This window comes from Calonectris borealis, chromosome 19 (assembly GCF_964195595.1).
Source record: "Calonectris borealis chromosome 19, bCalBor7.hap1.2, whole genome shotgun sequence".
Classification (NCBI taxonomy): Eukaryota; Metazoa; Chordata; class Aves; order Procellariiformes; family Procellariidae; genus Calonectris; species Calonectris borealis.
In genome coordinates this window covers 2974902-2996441 of record NC_134330.1, presented here as the reverse complement: position 1 = coordinate 2996441, position 21540 = coordinate 2974902, and the positions used below count along the sequence as shown (strand labels likewise).

Genomic DNA, 21540 nt, shown 5'->3' with positions numbered 1-21540 from the left:
AGGGACTACTCCGAAGACTAAAATTCTCTGTAGGGGAATATTCCCCCAAATCATTATACATCTTTAATAATTACAAATTAAACACCTAATCTTCTCTGGTACTCTAAGTCCAAATGCAGTAATTCAATAATACAACAGTTCTTGGCCACTGGAGGATGTCATTCTGTTGCCTGCCCTGGCTGGTTTGCACTCTTGTAAGTATCAGAGTGGAACTGACTCCATCCTTACCTGCAACGTACAGCTTTCTGTGGCTTAATTTGGCAGACAGACGTATGGGAACGTGAGACACGTGGAAGAGCCTCCTGTCCCACCAAGTGCAGACCCTGCGGGTCACTATCATTCCTTTCATAATATATTACGGCTTACTTTTTTTTTTCTTCTCCAGTTGGGGAAAATTATTGCAGTACATCTTCTACATGTATTTGTGGGCAGTTTATGTCTTAATTTCTGTCAACATTGTTCTTGGTTTCAGACAGTGTCTGCTCTCCTTCCTTTTTACCATTCAGTATAAATGCAAGTGACCCTTATGTATCTTCTTGACCTTTTTGTCAAAGTAATATGAGCTCAGTTCAGGACTGTTTCAGACCAGGTGCCTCCATCCCCTGTTCCATCTCAGACTTGGGTGATACATTGCTGTCATACTGACTCCAGGTGAGACGTCATTGGTTTCCTTCATTTGGCTGGAAATATTTCTTCTGCTGCAACATAGGTGGTGGTTGCCTTTTTTATGACTGTGTCATTTTGGTGTGTCTCAGTGTCATGTGATGGGCTTATATACTCAGGTTTTCAGCCCTTTCCAGTGGGGAGAATACTCCCATTTATCAGAGGGGTTACTGGTTTCAAACTGACAGACCGTGTGATTTGTACTTTGTTGTCCAGTTCTTGTGTCACCGAGTTCTTATTAAGTCGCATCCTAATTCTCCTTTGAATTGAAGAGACTCTCTTCTGTCATCAGAAAAATTCATCAAAATGCTCCTGCTTTTTCTGACAGCTCTTACGTACTGAGATGCAGTAAGACAGTGTGTAATCAGTATAATAATTATATTTTAGAACATGCAGTTATAGCTAATTTAACATAATAAATGAGAGAAGCCCTGGATAACAGGGATAACAGGGCTGTCAACAGACAGCATGGTTGAAATGGAAGAGTGAGTTTTTGAAACAGTATAAAATTGAAACTGAATGTTGTGGAAATAACCTCTTCTGTCAGAGATGGGTTTATAAACCTGTAGGGCTTTATGGTAAGATGAAGATGTCTGTAAAAGGAAAGTGAAATGAAGTGATCACTTAACTTTGCTCACATTAAAAGGCTGTCTGGATGTTAAATGCATGTTCTGTGGCTTGCCTACTTCAGTTGTGGTACCCACTCTTGAAACTCCATCTCTTAATGATGTATGGAAGGCTACTAGAAGACAGTTATGAAGGTTTTGGATTTATTAAAGGTGCCTTTAAGAGCATATTTCATTCTGTGCTATTTTATTCCCAGTGCGTGAACACTTGTGCTTTGAGAGGAACTGTAGTTTTTAATACCTCTTATGTATGGGTTCCCATCTCAAGGCAGTGAAGTACTATATTCTGCTAGATAAACGCCTGGATAGTCATGCCTGACACACACAAGGATCTAGGTTCAAGTTATAATATTCCCTTCTCTGTATGTCCGTTTTTCAATTAGGGAAAAAAAAAAGATGAAAGTATTACAGCAGACTAGGCCAATAAGAAAAAGCCTCAGTGTCGCTTAATCTGCATCTTGCCACTTTGTTATCCTCTTAGTTCCCAGGCTATTTTACGTCTTGCGAAGCAGCTCTCTGTGCCCAAGTCCCAGAGTCTTCTGTGTGTTAATTTGAAAGCGACAAACAAGTGTGTTTAGTCAGAAATAGTGTGGTGTTCAGTCATTCGGTCTCTGGTTCTGACTCAGCCATTGCACGATGAAGAGCTCTCTCTGGGACTGGGGACTGGGTTTTGCGTGGAGGATATCATGGTAAACAGTAAAACAAACCAAGTTTCATTTAAGATGTTGGGAATATGGTATGCTTCTACTGCTGTGAACCAGAGAGGATTGTACCAATAGGTGGGTAAAAATTAAAGTTTTAAAATATATTGAAATACTTAGTTAATTCTGGTCGGGTAAAGAATTGTAATAGATAGTGCCTGAAATGAAAACATGTTTTTAAATTTTTTTCTAAGACAGAAGATTATTCATGGCTTGGTACCTATGTAATATTTAAGAAGAGCATGCATTTCGTGGGAATGGCATTAAAATGAAGGATGCTTTTTTTAGTGTTTATCACTGTCATGCAACCTGACTGTCATTCACAGTGTGGCAGCTAGTTTTAAATTAACTCATTTTTAGTAGATTTACAGTTTCTCAGATGCGTATTTTTGCTGAAAATGTTTACCTGTTCTTCCTTTACAATGTGAAGACTGTAGCTTGAGGTGTACTTAACATTACCATTCCTCTGATTATACTTGTCTAATTCTTAGAGAATTGAACTAAGAAACACTAGTCATGATTTTACAGATCTGAAAGTTTTTCATATTTTTAATGGACATGTGATGAGGCAGACATAAAATAGTATATGGTAGTAAACTGGTAGTATATGGTTGAATTTCACAGGTGCATAATATCTCCATGCGACCTCAAATAATCATATCATGTATTTAATTGACAAAAATGAATACTTGGCCTAGAAAGCCAGTCTGTTCTGATGTTTTGGACTATATTGTATATATAAGATACATTTTTTTAAAAATAATTGTAAGTTATTTAAAATTTGAACTACTGAATGAAAGCCCAGTTCAGACTTCCTGATGTGATTTGAACAGGCATTAGGAAAAAAATTTTATACTTTGAAAGGGTAAAATCCTTTATCTATATAAAACCTCTTTAGAATATATGGCATTTTTTTCATATACATTAGTATGTTTGGATAAGTGCAGTCTGCTTTTATCATGCTTCATTTCAACTTCAATAACAAATATGATTATATGTACATATCATAAATTGCAAGAGATTTCTTTTAATTACGTTTAGGGAGGAATAGATGGTACACTACATATCCTGAGACTGATTTACAAGATTATGTACAAAAAGTCACTCTGGAGAAATCAAATTATAAAACAGCTGCCTTTTCAACTGCAGAGTTAAACTTTCACATGTGCTGTAATCTTAATAAATCTTTCTGTATTTTATCTAAGTGAAACTATTGCAGTGGGCTACAATTCATTGTTACTATGAATGAAAAATATTCTTTTGTCACATTTTTTACTTGTATTCAACCTAAATTGTGTAAATCTAATCAGTACTACTGATTATTTACTACTTTGTCAGTTTTACTTTCTAAAACGTTTGGCTCCTCTGTGGAAAGTCAATACACTGGACCTGCCTTGGCTATAATATCAGTGTAGCACTTATGCTAATACTTATCAGCTATTCTTTTGAAGGTGATTATTTAAAAATTCTTTGTCTTTTAAATGACCATGTAATTTCAACCACTGCTTGACAGAAATGCAGATAAGATGCTTTCTGATAACCTTTCTTTTCTGAGATTAAAATAATAAAGCAATAAAGTTAGCAGTGTAGAAACTATCTGTGAAGTACAATTTTGAAAATGGAGTACAACTAGCTTCTACTACAGATATTTGAGAAAGGTTCTCTGGCAAAATAAAACCATCTTTCAGTTCTTAATTACTAAAGATAAATAATGCACCTGCCAGTGAAAGCAGGTTTCTGCAGATTTGCTCTTCAGTAAAGACAATGTGAGCTTCCTTATGTTTTTTGAATATTCTTAGTGTTGCATCATTTCAAGAATGAAGTGCAACTAGCACATTTGTTATTCTTCCTAGTCACAAAGGTAGATTAAAAGGAAACAAAGTGATTTACATGTTCATGCTCGAGAGAGTTAGCATAATGCTTTTGTATTCGCTAATGAGAGCAATAACGTGTACGTGCAATTCTTCTAAATGACAGTACAAACTTGCCCTTTATGTACAGTTTTTTAGGTAGTGTAATAGTACTGTGATTCTCTTCATATACTTAAGGTTCTGTATCATAAAGTGGCTTTTACCTTTCATTTGTTATTTTACTTTTTGTTTATTTCTGTTCTTGAAACTCCATGAATGTACTTTTTCTTGTATTTCCTGCAGAATACTGGTACTCTAGTCCTAATGTCATGTCTTGCGAGCTCTTTCTTATCAGTAGTGTAGCACCCTGATACCTGTAGAGGTAACGAGATTGAGGGAAAGTGTATTTTATTTGGCAGATTTTCTCTCATCTATTGATATGCTGACCGTTGTGGGGCAGGTATGTCATTAAATTGTGAAGACATCCCTGTATTTCTTGAATCATACCAAATGCGGTTCTACATCACTTGGCTGTTCTGCTTAGGATCATGAAGCTGCTTCATCTGTGGCAGTCCTAAGCACCTATGATACTTCTATATGCTGATCTTCAAAGAAATAACTACTCTATTTCTCTTTCTTGTTTTCTAGTAGAATAACATTCCTTTATATGTTTAGATTGCCATTTCCTTAGGCATTGGGGACAGACTTTTTAGTAGGGCCTGTAGCGACAGGACAAGGGGGAATGGTTTTAAACTAAAATAGGTTAGATTTAGACTAGATGTAAGGAAGAAATCTTTTACAGTGAGGGTGGTGAAACACTGGCACAGGTTGCCCAGAGAGGTGGTAGATGCCCCAACCCTGCAAATGTTCAAGGTCAGGTTGGACGGGGCTCTGAGCAACCTGGTCTGGTTAAAGATGTCCCTGCTCACTGCAGGGGGGTTGGACTGGATGACATTAAAGGTCCCTTCCAACTCAAATGATTCTATGATTACAACACAGCCAAGAGCCAGGAGACGGTAAGCCAGATAAGGGAATTGATCCATCTAGGAAGGAGCGGGAGAGGAGAAAGGAAATCAGTTTAGTTTTTCTTCTGGATCAGTTCTCTTATCTCACTTACTATGTAAACGCACAATAGCTGATAATGATGCAAGTGAAGATGCTGCAGCACATGCCCAGGGTTAAGGGGGAAGGTAAACTTTCTCTGTTCCGCCTGAAGTTATGTTAGCTTAACATGACCCTAGAACTGCAGCTTTGGTGTGGGTGTTCTGCATGCTAGTATATGGTCTGTCTAGTGATTGTACCGAATGTACAGTGGAAAAGGAGGACATGTTTTCATTGATGTTACTTTTCTAGTTAGACTGTCTAAAAATATTGCACAGGAAGATGCAAATCCCTTCCACTCCTCCAACTCTACTTCAGATATTAATCTTTTGTTAAAATTTTTCCAAACTTTCTGCTCATGAGGGTAAGGTATTGTGTGGTTTTTGATGCCCTATATGATGTGCCTGCTGGGTAGTTACAACTAGTTCATGCTTATTGTAAGTTACCTAAGTTACTATTCCGATTAAATTACTATTCTTAATGACAGAAATAGGAAGAGAAATCAATACAACTTCAATTTGACATATAACTTTTTTTGGGTCTCTTCTGTCCTTAAGCCTTTCAGGATTATTATTGTTTCTGTGGACTAAACCAGGCCAAATAGCTCAAGTTAAACCTATTAGAAAGCTGGCATGGATTTAAAGACTCAGAACCATCTGGGAATGGGATCACACGTAGTGGTTCTTAATATAGACAGCTTTGTCATTACATATCTATTTGAGAGCCAATTAATTTGCACTGACCTAAAGCAGTGCTGTGACACACTTGCATATGTAAAAAGGTTAAAAGTATTGTTGAGCAGAAACTTAATATTTTTATATATATATTTAATTTCAAGGATAAAACATAAGTAGACTGGCATTTGTATATAATGTTTTGAAAGAAAACACAAGTTCTTCCTCCGGCTATTTTTATTCACCTTTGCCTAGCACCTTATTTTACTCATTGTTGGTTTTGGGGTTTTGTTTTTTTCCCCTTCTTTAAATTAACTTGTATGTTCCTCCGTATAAACTGCCTTCTAGGTTTGTATAATCACGCCCCAATGTTGACTGGGTTTCTAAGTGCATCTATAGTATAAATAATAAAGTGAAATAAACTATTTTATATTTGGAAAAAATTAATGCTGAGATACAGTGTTTAAATGTCACATTAAAATTTAGCCTTATTACTGTATAAGAAGGCTAAAAATTTCAAATAGGAATTTTTCAAGAGCAGCCAAGTACTAATTCCCCACATCCCACCCCCCCCCCCCCCAAAAGTTCTGGGATTTTTTTTTTAAATGCTACTTCACATCCTTTTAGAGGATTTAAATACTGGATACCTTGGGAGAATAAGATATTGCACATATAATTTACCTGTCCAATTCACGAAGAAGAAATATGTGAAGAGACTGCTGGAGCCTTTAGCAGTGGGAAGAGTTAATTTCTGTATTTCTAAACACTTGTGATGATGTGTTATTGATGTTGAACTCCTAGAAGGTGAATAAGTAAGATGATTCTGTAGATAAAGAAGGTAAAATCGGACCTTTATTTCCCTACTGCTCCTATTTTAAATTTTTATATGCAGAAGTCAGGCACAAAAAAATTAACATAATTTCTCTTTGTGACAAAATAATGCATTTTTATTTGGTGCTGAATTCTAACATGGTCTAGATATTACCAAAAATTTATTTTATTTTTGTTGATTATATAGTGGAAGAATCCGACATCATCGATCTTGAAAAACGATACTGGCTGCTAAAAGCTCAATCAAGAACTGGACGTTTTGATTTAGAAACATTTGCCCCCTTAGTCTCCCCTCCTATTCATCCATCTCTGAGTGAAGGTATGGAACTTGGATCAAACGTGCGAGGAAGTGATGTTGCTGTGGGGTTCAGTACCTGCTGGTCTACTGACATACAAATTTTATGGCTTTAAAAGTGGGCCTATTTTAAAATGTCTTTTAAGCTTAAATTACAGAGATTCATTCCACTGAGTTCTGAATGTTTGAAAATGAGAAAAGATGCCTGAGAAATCTCTATTTGTTGGGAAATCTAGAATGATGAAGGAAGTGATGCCTCCGTGTGTTGCATTCTTATTAGTTGTCAGGAAATATGTCAAACTTTATGTATAATTTGCCCTGTACTTGCTTAAAATTTTTCATTGGGTTCCTTAAGATTCTGTAATGACAAAATATACTGCTGACCCTGAATTGAGATAAAAGAGAAGACCATTTTCAAACTGACAAATGTGAGTTTCATCTATTAAATGACAATTCAGCATGCAAGTCAGAAGTTGTATCATGCAGTCAGTGAAACAGTCTTCCCTAATAGTGTAAGTTAAGGAAGATTTTGCTCAGAAGACTTGGTCAGGAGATTTGTATGTTGCGATACCGACATATTAATAACCAAGCTGGTCTTTCAAGTTGAAGCCACTCTGGTAATAACTGGAGGTTGCAGTTGTCTAACTGCCATTTACTGCACAACATAAGGACATTAAGTAACATTCTACTTACATGCTAGTTTTTGTCTGCAGTCCTAGAGTGACAATTTTTTATCACCAAATGGTCAGCTTTACTGACAAGTGGCAGCAGTAAGTAGAAAATGGGAAATTGATCTGCAGTGGATGCAAGCTGTTAAAACACCAGAACTTATGTTCAATTCAATAGAGATATATCCCCACATCCTTTTGCTTGCAAGTGCGTTTTATTTACTTAGTGATATAAATTTACACAGCTACAATGGGGAAACTTGAATGGTTTCTGATCATTCTATATGTCTTCTGTGGATAGTGCAACTGAGTCATTGTCACTAAAAGAAAAATTTTTATAGGATAAAAAAAGTTATATGTGCTGATGAATAGAACTCTTAAATCCTTTGAAGGCTGGTAACTAAAACTCCTTAGGGCCAAATTTGCAATGGTATTCAGTGATTTTCATAGGAGTTTCCATCAGGCACTTTGGAAAAGCCAAAGCATTTGGCATCTGAGTACCTTTACTATTTTGGTCCTTTAGCTTTTGTGAAAACGCTTGTCCTGACCATGCTGGTTTAGATTTATACTCTATAAATCAGTTATTACAAGAAAGGCATGAGAATAAGGCTACTGTTGAGAATTCTTGATTCTCTCCCCACTCCCCTGGCTTTGTCTAGCCATACATGAGTGATTTAATTCACTTTTAAAATGGTCTTAGTAGTGCTTAATTATCTTTATTACACTTAGTAAGAATTAGTTAGAATCATAAGTGTTTGTACTTCTTGCAAGTGTTAACCATTAACCCTTCATGTAAAAGCTAAGTATGATTGTCAGCTGTTTCAGCCAGAAGCTGTAACAGGAGATGCTTTTGTGGTTTGCAGGTTTGTTTAATGCTTTTGATGAAAACCGAGACAATCACATAGATTTTAAAGAAATTTCCTGTGGGCTCTCAGCATGTTGCAGGGGACCCTTGGCGGAAAGACAGAAGTGTAAGTATGCAAAATGTTAACTAGTAATCTTACAGAAGTTTTTCAGTTTGAGCAATAAAGTTTAGTTGTTTCCACCTTTTTAGAAATTTTTTCCACTGAACAAGTGTATGTCTGTGAAAGGTGACAGACTTTAGAAGGAATTTTAAATATCAAGGCTTCCTTTTATAAAGGCTGATTAAACCTAATTCTGTGTGTTTTATAACTTATCCGTAGCTTCATATAAATTATCAACCTGTTGGGGGGGGGGGAGAATATTTCAGAAGTTGTTTTGCAGTGTTGTGCATTATGATGCAGAAGTGTGTATCTCAATATAGAAAGTGCAAACACTTATCTATTAATTATATATAATATAAAACAAATGTCCTGTTTGATTGTTTTGTGGTAAATGACATGTTCTGGCTTGTTTACTGTCCAGTTTTCAGCTGGCTCCCTGCAGGGTTCTTGTGTTTTGAAATACCTTTGTTCTGTACTTTTCCAAAGCCATATTGCTGCAACTTAAAAGCTATCATTCACAGGAAATTTCTGGATGCACATATGTTCCCTGCTATGTCACATCAGAAAACACAGCACAGAATTGCAGGAATCTAGATTTCAGTTTATTAAACACAGCTGCTCCATTTCCTCACTACCACACATGCATCCTGCCTCATCAAAACTGTCAGCACTAAATCATGTTCGTGTGACTCTGCAGACTTGCATTCTGCGAGAAAAAAAAATAGTTGTTGAGTAGTTCTAACATAGGAAAGTAATTTCCTTTTTTTCTCAGTTTGCTTCAAGGTTTTTGACATTGACCGGGATGGTGTGTTGTCTCGCACTGAACTGAAAGAAATGGTGGTTGCACTTTTAGAGGTCTGGAAAGATAACCGTACTGATAAAATACCTGTAAGTTATATTCGGTTTTTTATTCATTTGCTTCTGTTTCTTAAAGTCATCCTTCAATGTTGTTTGAACATGGTGTCAGTGAAATACAGGCTTCCTTGAACTACCTTAGCTGAGGAGTACTGATAACTGGATGTAACTTACCTTGCATAACTTTGACCTGCCATTAACCAAAGCAGAATCATTTGACTATAATTTATGGTGTTTCATATAAAGAAACCTTAGGTACAAAAGTACAACTATCTGGAAGCACTCAGTTGTGAATTACGTAGAGGTATCATCAACATTTCTTACAGTTATATTTTTATTCTGAACACATGCAGCTGAGAGTGCTGTGAGAATTTAACTTTGTTTTCTAATCCTTTTGTTTGTTAAGGAATTGGACATGGATTTGTCTGAAATTGTAGAAGACATGTTGAATATGCATGATACCACAAAGGTAGGAATTTGCTGTTCTTTCCTTGTCATTTTTATACCCTAGTATCTTCAGTTTATTTATAAGACAGACAGTAAAATCTTGTGCTTTCTTTAAAGCAGAGATGTGTCAATAAAAGAATCTCTTTCGAGAAATGTCCGTTTTCCATTAAAACTTTCCACATTGTTCTGTGAGAGAAAGAACATGTTTGAATTTTATAAGCCATTTTTATATATGAAACTAAACCAAAAATACATAACCAGATGAAATTAATTTGAAGCATATAGTGTTTGCAAGGCTTTGCTATGCATAATTAATACCAGCTTTAAATCTGATGCTTGACTTTTGTTCTGGAGAAACTGTTCTTTTGTTTCATGTTAAAAATGATCTTAGGAAAAAAGGGGTAGTGCATTAGCGTATCTTATATTTTATGCTATGTAAAGACACATTATCCTCCTGTGCTGGAACAGAACTGTATTAATTGAACAGTAACTTATGCATTAGCATTATCAATCTACTTTGCAATAATATTACGTACAACCAGTGAACTATATACAACAATATTGTTTGAGCTAAGTATCCGTGAAACTATGGAGGCGTCTGTCATGACTGTCGTGACACACGGCAAAAAGTCTTAGCAGTTCATATGGTGCTTTATAGTTAGCTGTGTGTAAATCTTTAATTATGTTCTTGCTTTTTCGAGATAGGCACTATCATCTGCAAACAATATAGGGGAAGTTGTTTCCATTATTTCATCCTTTGCTTCACTAATTAGGAAGAGTCTCTGGAAACTATAAATAATTTAAGAAAAACTATAAAGAATGTCTAGAAATGCTTAATTACTTGTTTGAATAGTTGTCTTGCCTGCTTGTACTCCAACAAAGTGGTGGGCAAATACTTTATTATAGTTATTTCATTACCAAAGCAGTAGAAAATATGTCTTCAGTGAGCTCTTTCTTTCATCCTTTGAGGTTTTTATTGTTTGCTTTTTTAAAAAGGGTAGTTTATAAGCAAGTGTATAGCAGTCTCATTTCCACGAAGAGTTAAAAAAGAAGACTAAGTCTTCAGAATATCTTTCATAGTTGCATCATGAATGTAGTGCTGGAAAGAGCTGATGGTGCAGTAATTACATAAATTACTTAACCTCTTTTCATATGTTAGTTTTGACCTGTGTGAACTCTGGAGAAAATGGTCTGTAAGAAGAGGTGGAGTAACTGCCACTGCTGTAAAAATGGCTATGAATTATATTACAATATAAAAAATTCAGATTGATCCTATCACTGAATTATTGAAAATCAGAAGGTCCTCTGACATTGGTCAGTGTTATGCTACTGTAACTTTGCAAGGGATTAAGAATTAATAGGACTTTTGTTGTAAGGTAAGATCATAAGGACTTGATGATCCAAAATAGTTTTTTCCCAACCCACAGAGGAAGATGGTGGGTTTCTGAATGGATGCAAGTATCTCTGTGCAGAGCTTATTTGGACAAAGTCTTAGATTGTCTTAGTCTTGTTTTGTTTCCTACAAAGTGGTTGCCCTGACCAGTCACATACTGCTTCTGCTGGTTTCGTGGTCTGAGAAAATATGACTACTGCAGTTGAGTGTGAATACTAAATCTGAATGATGGAGAGCAGGAGCAAAAGTTACATGCTGTGCATAGTTCGTCCTCTGTACTCTCAAAGCTTTTTGGTTCTCTAGGTTGCATGTGTTATGCTAAAACTGGATTTTTCTTCTTTCATTGGATCAAATTTTGTTATCAGAGTGGTAGATGCAAATTTTTATCAAATCACTGGCTTTTTCGTGCCTTGTATGACACATTTAATAAGCATTTTAATAGAAATAGTTTAATGGTTTGATGTTTTTTCCTTCCTCTTTCCTTCTCCTCCCTTTAACTAAGCTTGGACACCTCACTCTGGAGGACTACCAGATATGGAGCGTGAAGAGTGCACTTGCCAATGAATTTTTAAATCTACTTTTTCAGGTATGTTTAGAGGAAATTTAAACTTGAAAATTATGGTAATTGACTCGAGCTTTTTGCGTGGCCACGAAGTGCAGCATCAGCGTTTGTGCCAACATGCTTACAGTTTTGTCTATTGCAATAAGTTATGTGTTTTTTGCAATTGTGCATTACCTTGACGGAATGATTCTCTATTTGATTGTTTTTCTTTTCAGTGTATGGAGATGCCTAAAGCATAATTTGTTAAAGTGAGCGTAGTGTACTGTTTATAAAATGAAAAGAAATTTCAAGTGTATCAGCAGTTATATTTTCCGTTAGAAAAAGGCTGTGTTCTTAAACAGTTGTTCTTGCAAATCTTTGCCGTGAAAGTGACACAGGAAATGAGAAAAGGTATTGCTACCTCTTTACAACCACTTTCCCTTTACATTTTCTGTTAAGGCCGTCTAAGGAACCTTCTATTGCTCTCTTAATGGAGAAGTCCTTGAAAGCTGTGATATCATATCACTATTGTGTTGCAGAAGCTGAGGATTGTGTACTGAATTTGTTTTTAATTGAGCTTGAATTGGATTTTTATAAATCCTTAAACCAGTCATATTTTAGCGCTGGCTCACTTTGTGCAGAAAATAGCGCCCTAAGAGTATTTTCATTCACTGCAGTTTGTTCCTTACCCATTTTCTGTAGAGGTTGATACTTTGAATTTAAATAATAATAATTCTAATGGAGCCTTGCAGATTTGCCCTAATTTAGTATTCACCTCCAGCCCCGTGTGATAGTCTTAGTTCTTCCAGGGAGGGCCGGGGAGAACCAGTGGACTCGGTTCTCATCTTACGAGTGAAGCTTAATCAGTTACAGGGTCAGACTGTAGCAGAAAAATATTTCATCAGAAAGAAGCAGTGTGGTTTTAAAAAAAAAAAAAAATGTTGAGAGGCTACCTGAATAGCATACTACTGATTCTCCTGTTTATGACCCTAGACTACTTTATAAATTGTATTTTGAACTATACTTTTCCAAGAACTTCATGGGGGCTGAGTGAGAGTATTCTGAGGCCATCAGCTACACCAGAGCTGAAAAGAATAAAATCAGAAATAAAACTGATTTTGTTTCTGCAGAATAAAATCTGCAAATTCTTTTTATCTCTAATTGCATCGGGTTTTGCTTACATTGCAACCTTCTCAAGAAGGGCTGTCTTTATTTTTGGACTGTATAGCATCAAATATCTTATCACAACTTAATATTGATTAACTAACAAATATCTATGCAATATTGAGGTAGAATGAATGAACATTTAATAAATTTGTCTTGATGGTGATTACACATCACAATTGTTACACGTTGCTTGTTGGAGGTCTCATTTACAATATTTTTTCTCCTGACAGGGTTGCTAGATTTTCGGTTTAGGTTTTTATTTTTATTTCCTTTGATAACTATCATATGAGGCACCCTCATCTCGTGCTGGAGGCTCAACTGCAAACTCACACAGGACAGAGTCTGCCATTTATTTGTCTGGGCATTTATTTGAACTGTCATGGGCTTGTGTGTCTCATCTGCAGACAGAAAAGCTAAGTAGTCTGAGTGGAGCGCCTTGGAAAGCTTGACAACAAATTGGTTTGTTTGCAGCGGGGTTAGTTTATATGAAGAATCTGATACTAGCACAGTGTTACATGAGTTTAAAAAGAAACATTAGAGCCAGCTGTGTTGTGTGTGCTGGAAAATCTGTTGCTTCCCAGCAGCAAATGGCCTTTGTTTTATTCAGAATGTGAAATGGTCTCTCACATTGTAATATAAATTTAAATAAGAGATCTCACCAGTCATTAGAAATCTCCAGCTGAGATGCAAATTGATAGCCTCAAAAGAGACATAAGGAAAAGACTATAAATCATGTTATGAGTAGCAACCAATTTGAAAACCGTCTCGGAGACGAGACAGCTGACCCTCCTCCCTGCAATGGGAAACAAAGAATCCTGCAGAGTCTGTTTCCCTCCGCTCATCACTCCCTGCCGCATGCCCTGTGGCTGGGGAGCTGCTGGGAGAAACCAGCCAGAGACGTCACTGCAGCCAAGGCCAGGACGGTTTTACTAGGAAGAGAGGAGTAAAATATTAGCCAGCTGGGACTGCTGTCTCGTACTCAGAAGAAAACCCCACCCAAATCAAGTACCTGCCTAAGGGATGGTGCCTTTTTCTTCTGTGTTTGTTTCAAAAAAAAAAAACCCACAACCAAAACAGGGCAAAAGGAAAAAAAAAGCGTCAGACATTTGGAGAATGATGTACAATTTTGAGAGCATTTTCAGTGGTGACTGATTGGTTGGGCTACTTTAAACTTCTCCCTCAGTCTCTTCGTGTGCTTGTTTTCCTTTCAGTCCCTTATATAAACACTTCTCCACATTTTCCCCCCTTCCTTTTTTCATTCTTTTTTTTTTTTTTTTAAACACCTTTGGCTTATCCTCTTCCAGCAGCTTGCATTCTCCCAATTCCTCATTCCCTCTCTCCAGTACATATAGACATCTTAACTTTTTGTATATCCGATCCATGTCAGTTACTGTGATCTTTCATACCGTGTGCTTCAGACATGAAAATAATGAAAATTCATTTTCTGTTCACCTTAAATTGTCTTGGGGCATTTGACATTCTTGGTATTTTTCTCTTAACAGTGGGAACAGGTTGTGAATCTCATAGCTCAAAATACTTCTTTTTTTAATAGTTTGTTCAATTTGAGGTGATCTTGCTACATAATTAAAACGAATTTTCTGAAAAGTCCCATTACAGTTATTCTTTTCTTTCATTTACTTAATGCTTGTTTCATAGTAGTTCTTAATAAGAATTACTTTCTTTTTCCAGGTGTGTCATATAGTTTTGGGGCTACGACCTGCCACTCCAGAAGAGGAAGGACAGATTATTAGGTACGTGTTTTGCTCAGAATCTTAAATGGGTTTCAGAGTCACCTTTTAATATTTTCAAAAGAAGGACTTTAATTTCCCTGCTTCAACTTATGTTGTTCATTCTTTATGTGCAGAGGCTGGTTAGAAAGAGAAAGCAGGTATGGCCTTCAGCCAGGGCACAACTGGTTTCTTATTGCAATGCCATGGTGGCATCAGTGGAAAGAATATGTCAAATACGTACGTATAATAATAATAATGTATACTGAATAAGTGATTTCTTTGTATTTGTGAATGTGTTGATGAAAAAAGAGTGGGGAGCAAATGACTGCTTACCAATAATGCTTGAAATTAAGCATCTCCTGTCTCTTAGTGGAAAATAATTGTTTTGCTGAATCATTGTCACATGGTGAGCTTTTCACTATAATTTCATTAAACTGTCACCTCTTTCTGTACTTTGTTTCATCATTCCTGCATGTCAGAATACTTTTCTGAATAAAAATGTACTCTCACAATAGTACTTCTCTTAAGTCTTTTGATCCATTTGATAATAAAGCTACCTGTTTTGGTTTTGACTCTGCTTAGGCCACAAATACACACTGTGCATTTTCTGGACAAATAAAGGAGGGAATTGGTATATTTTGATTTATAGGCAATGATGAAAAGTAGTCCAGTACCTGATGGTGATCAAAGGAGTCCTACTAAAACCTTATAGTTACAGGGTGCTCTTTAATACCCTCCAACTAAAATATTCCAAGTTAAAGCATCACTATGAATTTTACAAAAGAAATATTTAATAAAATTGAATTTAATAAAATTTAATTGAGATGGAAATAAATGTTCTTTGCAGCTTACACAACCAAGAATGTAGAATAAGTGAAATAAACTATTTCTCAAAAGAGTTTTATATAGGGATAAGTAATCATATAAGTATTTGAGTTGTTTTATAAATACAAATAACTAAAAATATTCAGAAAACTGCAAAGTATGCTTTAACTAACCATGTAATTAGTTATTTTTTGTGCACAATGAATTGGACAAATGATGGCTTAAATGCCTGAAATACGAGGTAATTCGATCCTTGTCATAGTATAAGTGCTCAGATGTGCACATGATTTCATACCTAATCCTTTGCATAATAGCACAATGCCATCACTGTCTACCTCTTGAGCAAAGACAACACTCAGAATTTCTGTGAAACTCTATAAATGATTACTGTAATTCCAACATATATTTTAGCCTTATTTTTATACTTTTAGCTTTACTGCACAGTTTTGTTATTTGACAAGATTTTATGTTTAGTGTTGTGATAAATAGGGGACAACATAAAGCACTTTTTCCAATGTTGTTACAGTGATATTCATTGCATGGCTTTTCTTTTTTCCTCTCTAAGGCTCAGTTAATTCCCTTTTTCTTCTGTTTTCTCATTTATTGACATTTCTTGTTGTTACTGGTGCTCTAAATTGGGTAGGATTCTTCTTGCATCTTGTCTGTAGCGGACTGGCAAGTTGTGCTTTTGGGGGATGCAGATTTTTTTCACCCACCTTTATCTTGCCTAAGAGTGCCTTTGCAATGCTGTTTCTCCAAAGGAAACAAAGGAACTTTGTTTCAAAACAAAGTTAGAGAAGACTAAAATGTTGCAGGTTTGAGGAAAGAATGTTTTTTTGTTCTTGTGCTTGCTGTTCTCATTTAACCATATGAAATTCAACAAGCACAAATCTTCACATATTTATAGTCTGTAATTATAGCTGTCTAAAATGTTTGTCTTTTTATGTATCTAGATGGAGAAAATAATTCTGGTATTTCACAATTTTTTATATTGTGCAGAAGCATTTATTCAATTGGTTTCACAATTTTGGCTGTTTGTTTCTGGAGATTTTTCATCAGTAGATCTAGAAAGTATTTTTTTCCTATAAAGCTCGTGATATGCAAAAGTGGTCACACAGCTGTGAATGTTGGTGATTGATTTGGCTGATGCTAAATGTCTTCGGTATTGGCTTATAATTAACTTTTCTACTTGCCTACCAATTTTAGGATGCAAACCCTGTTGTGATAGAGCCTTCATCTGTCTTGAGTGGAGGTAAGAATTCACTCATAGTTGCTGCAGCCAATACTTCAGAACAGGGAGAAGACAAAATGGGAGGTCTTAATTACTTCAGTGCAACAGAAGAAAAGTTTTCAGATAATATTTCTACTGCATCAGAAGCCTCAGAGACTACTAGCAGCAGTAAGCATAACATCTTATTTCCTTGGAGGTTTAATGTAGAACAGGTTTTGAGAAAACTAGATACTGCATGGATTCCTCCAGGCGAAAAGATAACACAGTTTAGATTGCAGAAGTGGCCTACGTGTGGACGTCGGTGAATTACTGGGATTTTTTAGTCTGTGGTGGATAAACAAGAAACAGTCTTGTTTAAACAGCAATTCATCTTTTATGCTGTGATTAGTTTCCAGAATTGTCTCCAAGATAGTTTTTGTCCTATCATTTATTTTCTGAGTGGATTTCCACCCCCCGTCCTTCACATTAAGTTGTTTCTAGTTTATACCTAGTTGGTATTGTACTATGTCTTGCAATGAGATGACCTCAGATACTACAAAGAGGAAAGAAGCAGAAAAAAAATTAGGAAAAATGTACTTACAGTTTTACAGGGTATGTGATTTAAGTGAGTTTGTGCAGAATCTAGGAGCCATCTTTCTGAAAGAAGAAGAGATTTTTAGTTCAGTCAGTTCTTGGGAGAATTTGAGATGATGTTTTTTTCCTTATAAGACAGCTGAATGTTGCATCTGGTATTTTAAAATCTGTATCTTAAAATTGTAACTTCAATTTAAAGAAGATAAATTACTGTGATGATTTTTGGGGTGGGGGTTGGGGAATAAAGGAAGGGCAGGAAGGGAGACAAGTTTTAGATTAAAGGTTCTTTCTTCTTTTTTCTAACTTGAAATTTAGATTTAGTGTTCTGCATAACAAAAGGAAGTTCTGTAAGAATAAAAATACTTGCTGTTTCAAGAGGACAAAATAAAAATAAGGCATTATTGCATATATATTCAGTTTTGTATATAAGATTTTCAAGGGTTTGATATTCAAACATCCAGACAACAAGAAAACGCCAAACACATTTGCTCGTGCAAACCTAGTTAGGCTGTTTTCAAACCAGTATTTGTGTAAGTATCTGCTTTGGTATTTGGATCTCATATATCCACTTCTTTACCTTTTCTGAGACTACAAGTATATTTCTCACTCTGTAGTTTGGCAGAGTTGCATGTTTTCCTGAAGTATGAAGGACAGCAAACTTCTTCAACAGCCTTTTTTAAAAACAAAAAAAAAAAGGATACAACAGTTTAACTGATTTATTTATGTTATGGACTCATGAACTGAAATGGAGATTTTTTTTCCTTGTGTTCTGTTACAGATACTCTTTACGCTGGCACACCAGGGACTGATGTATGTTTTGCTAGGCAGCATAATACTTCGGACAATAATAACCAATGTTTCCTTGGAACCAATGGGAATACTTTGCTACAGCTTAATCCTCAGAAACCAGGAGCTATTGATAACCAACCCCTAGTAACGCAAGAACCAGTGAAGGTAAATGTATCTGAGTCATATAAATGCAGGAAAAGTATCTTTTAGCATACTTTTATCACAGCTTTTTATGTGTTGGTTTTTTCAGCTAGTGGATTAATTCTAAATTGACACTGCTTTGTCATATAACAAAGGTTGGGTTTCTTACTCATATTTTAAGAGGAGAAAATTGTATTCTGTTTCTGAGGCTATTATTGAGTGTTTTGTGAGAAGAGAAACACTCAAAATGTTCTTAAACAGCTTCACAAAACTTACGAATGAAAAAGACATTTATGAAAACACAACTTTCAGCATTAACTGTAAAATATTTTAATAATTAAACACTTTTCTTCAGCGTTTCCAATCTAAATATGAGAGTTTATTGCTATTGCATAAAACCAGAAAATGATTAAATAGTAAAAAAAACCTGACAGTTTTTCCAGTATTCATGCAAACAAAACATAAAACAGACCAGCACCATCAATGATGAGTATAGATTGGATTTCTCTATGCAGTATCTGAAGTTGTCAGAGTAGGTGACACAAGAGAGAAAGGTAATACAAATTTTATATTGGATAGCCTTTTAGAGAAATAGTAAGTAGTGAAACTTCAGCGCTAATTATTGTTACATTTAAATACCATCTTTCAGTTTGAAAAGCAGTTGCTAATTGCTACTTAAAAGTTTTTTAATAATTAAAAAGTGTTCTGTGTTCATGAACTGAAATTGCTGTAGCTGTATACTATTTTTTGCACTTGAGATTTGACAAAATCCCTTTTTGTTTAAAGGCTGCATCATTAACAATGGAGGGTGGAAGATTAAAGCGATCTCCACAGCTGATTGAAGGAAAGGACTACATAATGGTACCAGAACCAGTTTGGAGAGCACTTTACCATTGGTATGGAGCAAATCTGTCCCTGCCCAGGCCGGTAAGTTGTGATTCTAGACACTGTTTACTTGCCATAACCACCCTGATAATATAACAACCTAATGTGTCCAAGCTTCTGCCAGTTGCACAAGGTAATCTTTTATGGTCATCTCCCACTTCATCCAAAATGGATAGTCTAAATGAAAAGTCCTGAAGAGTTGGGAAAAAGCAGTCTCAGAAATGGACATGGATAGAAAGTTGTGGATATTTACCAGGAGGTTTGCAGCACAAACCCCAGGAGATATTGCAACAGGGCAGAAGTGCTGCTCAACTGATCATGATTGCTAAAGCAGACAAAAGTAAACTTGAGATCAGTTTAAAAGACTTGGTATCAAAACACTCACATTTAAAAGCTAAGATAAATTTTCAACTGGTTTGCAAAACCAGTAAAATTAAAACTGGGACACCTGCAGCTTTGAAAATGCATTTCTTCTCTCTTACAATTTCATGAAGTGGGGGGAAGGTAACAATTGCTGTCCTTCAAGTTCAGTGTCATAGACACAACGTGCAAGATTTGGTGAAGATCTAAAAAGCAGCAGGAGTCGGTATTCCTGAAAAGAATTTGCATATGAGCATATCAGCTTTTGAGTACTGCACAGACTAGTTAAGTCGTTCAGCTTCTAGTCAAAGGTTTTTCAGTAAAGCATTTGTCATAAGCAATTCCTCAAGATGTAGATGCTAAAACTGAGTTGGCATCTACTGTCTAGGGCAGAATCAGCGTGATTCTGATTAACCATGTTCAGTGCTAAAAGCAAAGACCAGTAATCTCAACTGATACGCTCATCCGGTCAGGCTTCTCTTCTTGTTTTAATTCTTCAGTTTTGATTTTTGTTGCAAGTATTATGTATCGTGGCCATGTGAATACCAATTGTTATTTTGAGCAGATCACATATTCAAAATAAATAGTTCTTTTGTGTCATTCTTCTAGTATTACAGTAATTGCCTTTATTTTTTCTAATGAGTAACTAAAAATCTTACTGGTGAGGCAAGTGATGATCATTCTCATTCTTCAGCGCAAAATCAGTAACACTCCTCCAAACTTATGGAATACTCATTTGTGAGCAAATAATTCATATGTAGTGAATTTTTACATTTCTTACATTTGACGGTAAGCAGAAAAGCCAATGAATCACAATAAAATTGTGAAATAGTTTTACAGACAATTAATGTAAGTGTTTCCATTGTGTAATAAAAAATGTATTTGCAAATTGGTAATGCTGTGTTTTTATATCGACAATTATCTAGTTGCCTGTAATCACTTAAAACCTTGCAATGAAATTAACTAATTAGAAAGAGCGTATCAAAGGTAGGGTGATACTTGTACTTGTTTGCATAAACATTTTATTAAAAGAAAAAAACCTTGAAGAACTAAAATTCACTTTCTGTAACTATCACTAGTTTTTTCTATATTAAAGCTGTAATATCTGTAATTAAAAATTAATTTTGGGTACAATGCAGAATGTATTGCAGAATATAATTTTCAAACTTGAAAGTGCTATATATTAAATGGAATTGACTAAGTGGACTAATAATTAGTCTGTGTTATCCCAATGAGATTTTTTGGTTGCAGTTAAAACAGCAAGAGTATTTCTGAAAGAGAAGCAGTAATTGTATAGCAATAGTCATTGTTAAATCATATAATTTACTCACAATTTGTTGAGCTATCTCTCTGTTTCTCTGTATGTAATATTGCAAAACGATTGATAGGTCATAATCATTCAGAGTTAAAGCTGGCATGCCTTGAATTATTAATTTTGAATTTATAAAAAGGCTGATGTTAGATGCAAGAAAGATTGAAGTAATTTGCTCTGTCCACTTAGAGTAATTGGAAACTTTCTTTAATTTCTGTTGAGTATATTTATTCCATATAGTGGTTGGTTTATTCTGTGTCAGGTAGTCTCTTACAGGAGCTACGCTTTAAAAAAGGAACTGAGGGGATTTTTTCTTTTTATGGTAGCGATAGAGATTAGGTGGTTGGTGTGACAAATATTTAGTGTCACAAATGGGAGAGAACTAGCTGTATGATTTTTGGTGATTTGGTCTGTTAGCCGTAGTACTAACAGTGAAGCTGTAGTATTTTACAGTGAAAAATCACCGGTTTCTGTTACCCTCCTCCCACACATTCTCCATGGAAACAAACACCTTTCATGATCCAGAAAAGGCCACATCTCTTTATGCACAGCACAAACTAATGTGCTTGAGATTTTTGCGATAGGGTCACTGGAAAAGAGACTTCTATTCAGAATGAGAAAATTTTAGTTTGGGTATCCTGTCTGCAAAAAAATATAAATAATGTATGTATAAACTTTAGCTTTTCAGTCCATAATTAAGGAACGTTTTGACAGTTATCTGAACGCTTGAATTCTTGAAGACCATTTGATTACTTGCAACCATGTATACAGGCACTTACAGTCCCAGTGTCCCACCCCGCAGTAGGGACTGTTATGTTGTTTCTTTCCAGAAAATGTCATGACTATTGTTTTTGTTGTAACTGAAGTTTAATACCATGGTACTTCAGTGCATTATATTGCTTCTCACAGCTTAAGCT

At 35.5% G+C, this 21540-nt stretch overlaps 1 protein-coding gene across 4 annotated transcripts in view; it reads left to right on the top strand.

Moving 5' to 3' along the window:
- Positions 1-21540, top strand: part of USP32 (ubiquitin specific peptidase 32) — an 82562-nt gene that overhangs the window by 40732 nt on the left and 20290 nt on the right. For 2 of the 4 annotated variants that reach the window (XM_075168413.1, XM_075168412.1), the window contains exons 6-15: positions 6634-6765; positions 8273-8380; positions 9147-9262; positions 9636-9698; positions 11572-11655; positions 14467-14528; positions 14642-14744; positions 16539-16584; positions 17915-18090; positions 18853-18993. In XM_075168413.1, the coding sequence (XP_075024514.1) occupies positions 6634-6765; positions 8273-8380; positions 9147-9262; positions 9636-9698; positions 11572-11655; positions 14467-14528; positions 14642-14744; positions 16539-16584; positions 17915-18090; positions 18853-18993 (1031 nt within the window). Of the gene's footprint in view, positions 1-6633; positions 6766-8272; positions 8381-9146; positions 9263-9635; positions 9699-11571; positions 11656-14466; positions 14529-14641; positions 14745-16538; positions 16732-17914; positions 18091-18852; positions 18994-21540 lie in introns of all 4 variants that reach the window. The other 2 variants (XM_075168411.1, XM_075168410.1) reach the window with 1 other exon arrangement.